The sequence below is a fragment of the Cyprinodon variegatus genome, unplaced genomic scaffold (assembly GCF_000732505.1).
Source record: "Cyprinodon variegatus isolate N-32 unplaced genomic scaffold, C_variegatus-1.0 Scaffold18, whole genome shotgun sequence".
Taxonomy (NCBI): domain Eukaryota; kingdom Metazoa; phylum Chordata; class Actinopteri; order Cyprinodontiformes; family Cyprinodontidae; genus Cyprinodon; species Cyprinodon variegatus.
In genome coordinates this window covers 2379067-2382409 of record NW_015150471.1, presented here as the reverse complement: position 1 = coordinate 2382409, position 3343 = coordinate 2379067, and the positions used below count along the sequence as shown (strand labels likewise).

The 3343-nt window shown below is 35.3% G+C and overlaps 1 protein-coding gene across 1 annotated transcript in view; it reads left to right on the top strand.

Moving 5' to 3' along the window:
* Positions 1–1634, top strand: part of LOC107093226 (26S proteasome non-ATPase regulatory subunit 11B) — a 12171-nt gene extending 10537 nt beyond the window's left edge. The window contains exons 12-13 of the mRNA XM_015388148.1: positions 529–671; positions 766–1634. Of these exons, the coding sequence (XP_015243634.1) occupies positions 529–671 (143 nt within the window). The 3' untranslated portion in view covers positions 766–1634. The remainder of the gene's footprint in view (positions 1–528; positions 672–765) is intronic.
* Positions 1635–3343: the final 1709 nt, after the last annotated feature.

The following is a 3343-nucleotide window of genomic DNA, read 5'->3' as shown; positions in this document are numbered from 1 at the left end:
ACAGTCGAACCGAACGGTTCGGACGGTTTTCATAAATCGTCCCATCCCTAATATATATATATATACACACACATCATGTTGGTGGCATTAAAATTATTTCTAAGAGCATTAAATTAGAGTTATTCATTTCTGTATAAACCGTGAATCAGCCTTTAGAGCTGATGACTAATAAAAGCTCAACAAGCTAATGAAGAAGACCAGCTCTGTTCAAGGAACTCCCCTAGAACCTCTGGAGATTATTTCACAAAGAAGAATTTTTCATAAAGTGAAGAAAATTTTGGACAACAGTGAGCATCCTCTTCAGAGGATTTTTTTATAACAAAGTGTCTTCAGTTAGAGGATTCTCAAAATCCGGTGCAAGACAGACCTCTACAGAAGATCCTTCCTGCCTGTGGCAATCAACATTTACAACACCTGTTTTTAAAAAATAACTTATGAGTTACTGCAACTTTTAATTTCCCTTGGGGATTAATAAAGTATTTTTGAATTGAATTTGAACGGCCTTCTCTGTTGTGACGCACTTTTCAGGAATCCTTGACCAAGGTGAAGGGGTGTTAATCATATTTGAGGAGCCTCCGGTGGACAAAACGTACGAAGCGGCCTTGGAAACCATTCAGAACATGAGCAAAGTGGTGGACTCGCTTTACAACAAAGCTAAGAAGCTGACATAGGTGAGGGGATTTTAGAAAGAAGACTGTTTTTCTCCGCCAAATTAAATTCTTAGTCACTTTATCTCAAATGTTTTCATCTCTCTCTCGTTCTCAGAGCCGACTCACCGCTGGCCGTGAGATGGAAGTGGAGGAACTGTGTGTGTGTGCGTGTGTTTTGACCAGCATGTGTAACTTTTTTTTTTCTGAAGGGGACAAACAAGGGAGAGAAACAAACAGGATTCCCCCATCCATACTTTTCAAACGGACAGTTTTATCACTTCTCTTGTTTGTTTATTTTTTTCTCTCTGATTTTGATATGTCTTCAGGATTCTGTCAAACAGTCAACGGCCAACACAGGCCATCAGGGATTATTGTACAACTAACTGCATTAAAAAGAGAATAGTAGGTTTAGAAACATTATATATATGTTTATATCTGCTGAGCCTTCAGCCGACTCCACTGCAACCTCACAGGTGCAACATCGACCTCTGTGGCCTGTTGCTCCACCTGCTGAGCATGGCCTCTGTTTTGGTTCAGTTTTTTCCTCCATATCCCTCGGAAGCAAACTGGGATATTTATCATTCAGCACATTGATGCCAACAGTTCACTCCCCTTTTTGGATTCAACTTTGTATGATTTGGTTCTAGATTTAGAGTTTGTTTTGCTGAAGAAAAATCCCATCATTGCCACAGATCTGCACCCCATCCAGTTCTTATTAGGTTTCATAAAAGACACCAACAGTGCCATCTTTTTTTGGCGTTTCACTTCGCCTCAAACGTTTGGGCGTAAAAATGAGATCACGAGATGGAGGTGTTTCTATCGCCTGTGGAAGCCTGCGAGTTTTCCCAAGTGAACACTTCTCCATTGTTAGTTCTTGACACTAGCGCAGTCTGTTAGTAAGCAAACAATTTGTATGATTTTGAATCGGTTCCTTTTTTTTTTTTTTGTTTTTCTCTCTTATAAAGACATTTTGAAAAATAAATATTTTGTATTTTAACAGTTGTCTTGTCTTTTTCATAAAATAGACAAAAATGTCTCTTGATATTTCTTGTAATACTATTGATTCTAATGACAACACAGTTGTTGCTTAAGCTTTGAGTGGAGACATAAAGCAGATATGAAAACACTTGATTTGAAATTTAAATTGGACTCAGACTGAGAACTCTGAAGATCCAGCTTCCTTGTGTAAAGAAAATCCCTCAAAGCATCATCTAAAGGGCTGCAGGAATATCTGAGCGGATTGTAGCTTATATAAAAAAGTCCTGTCATTTTAGGCAATTAATGCTCAGGCAAAATGGAAGTTTTTATAAGGAAAACATCCAAGTCCAGCCAAATTTATCCAATAAATATTTAAAGTAAGACTGCAACTAACAATTATTTAGCCAGTCGATTCATCTGTCAATTATTTTTTTTCAATAAATAATCTGATAGCTAAAGGTTCCTTGAAGATCTTTAAGAAAAAAAAAAGGTGAAACTAAAACATTTCCACTTGAGTTCTTGATAGCATATTGACAGATGTATGTATATATATATGTATATATACATATATATACATTTATATGTAAATGGTTTTTTTTTGTATAATTACTGAGCTAAGTTGGGTGCTCTGTCAACTAAAGGCTTGTGTTAGAGTCCCTATACTCCAGAGGTCTTCAATGACCCCCTAATTATATATATTGTATGAAATTGTGTTATATAAAACTGGTTCTATAGTCACTCTATTACATTTGCAGTAACGTAAAGAAAGTAATTTCTTTCTGGGATTATTAAAGTATTTCTGTTTCTGATTCCTGGTTGATGGGACAGGTGTTGTGAATGAAATGGTGCCCAGCTTGAAAAAGCTCCTGTGTGTTGCTGAATGTGTGCATTGATGACTGAAAGACATCTTCTGCCTCCATTTATCTGTTTACTACAGTGTGTTGACTTCATGTTAATGTGGATTTAAAGACATTATAATTAGTGGAAAAAATTGCAAAAAGAATTGCAAAAAAAAAGTCTAATCAACCAAAACTTTGGACCCCCATGCAGTACCTCCGTGGACCCCCTGTTGAAGACCTCCACAATAATCGATTAATCACAATCTGATACATTTTTTCAGCCCTAATGTAGTCTCCAAAAATAATGGAGATAATGTGTCCTCTAACAAAAGCAAAAATACTAAACAACCTTAACCTTGACGGAGAAACATATCAATCATTTAGGTTCTGTTTAAAGCTAAAGAGGAGCTACATTTTTAGCCACCGCCTTGTCCTAAAGTGAAAGAAAATGAGGAAAAGGTTAAATAAAAATAAAAGATGGGAAATAAACTTCCTCCTAGAATTATTTGATAGTGATGACATCTGTATTTCAAAGCATGATGGAACAAAAGGAGAAAAAAGTGGAAAATAAAACATTTGGACCTGTACATATAAATGATCTTAAATGTTCAGTGTTGAGAACGTTATCTAACAAACTAATTGATTTAACTCAGTTACTGCACAAAGTAAAAAAGCCATTTTTATTATGTAAAATTTCAAAGAATTTATAGATAACTTTCTAGTTATTGGAAATTTAAATACAACTTAGTGCATTTAATTATAAGGATTACACATTTAAATATACTGTTTACTAAACTGCAGCATTTTGATTTGTGTGGTAAGGACAACTAAGCTGCAATATGTACTGTAGATAGGGTAATGTTTATGTTAAAATAA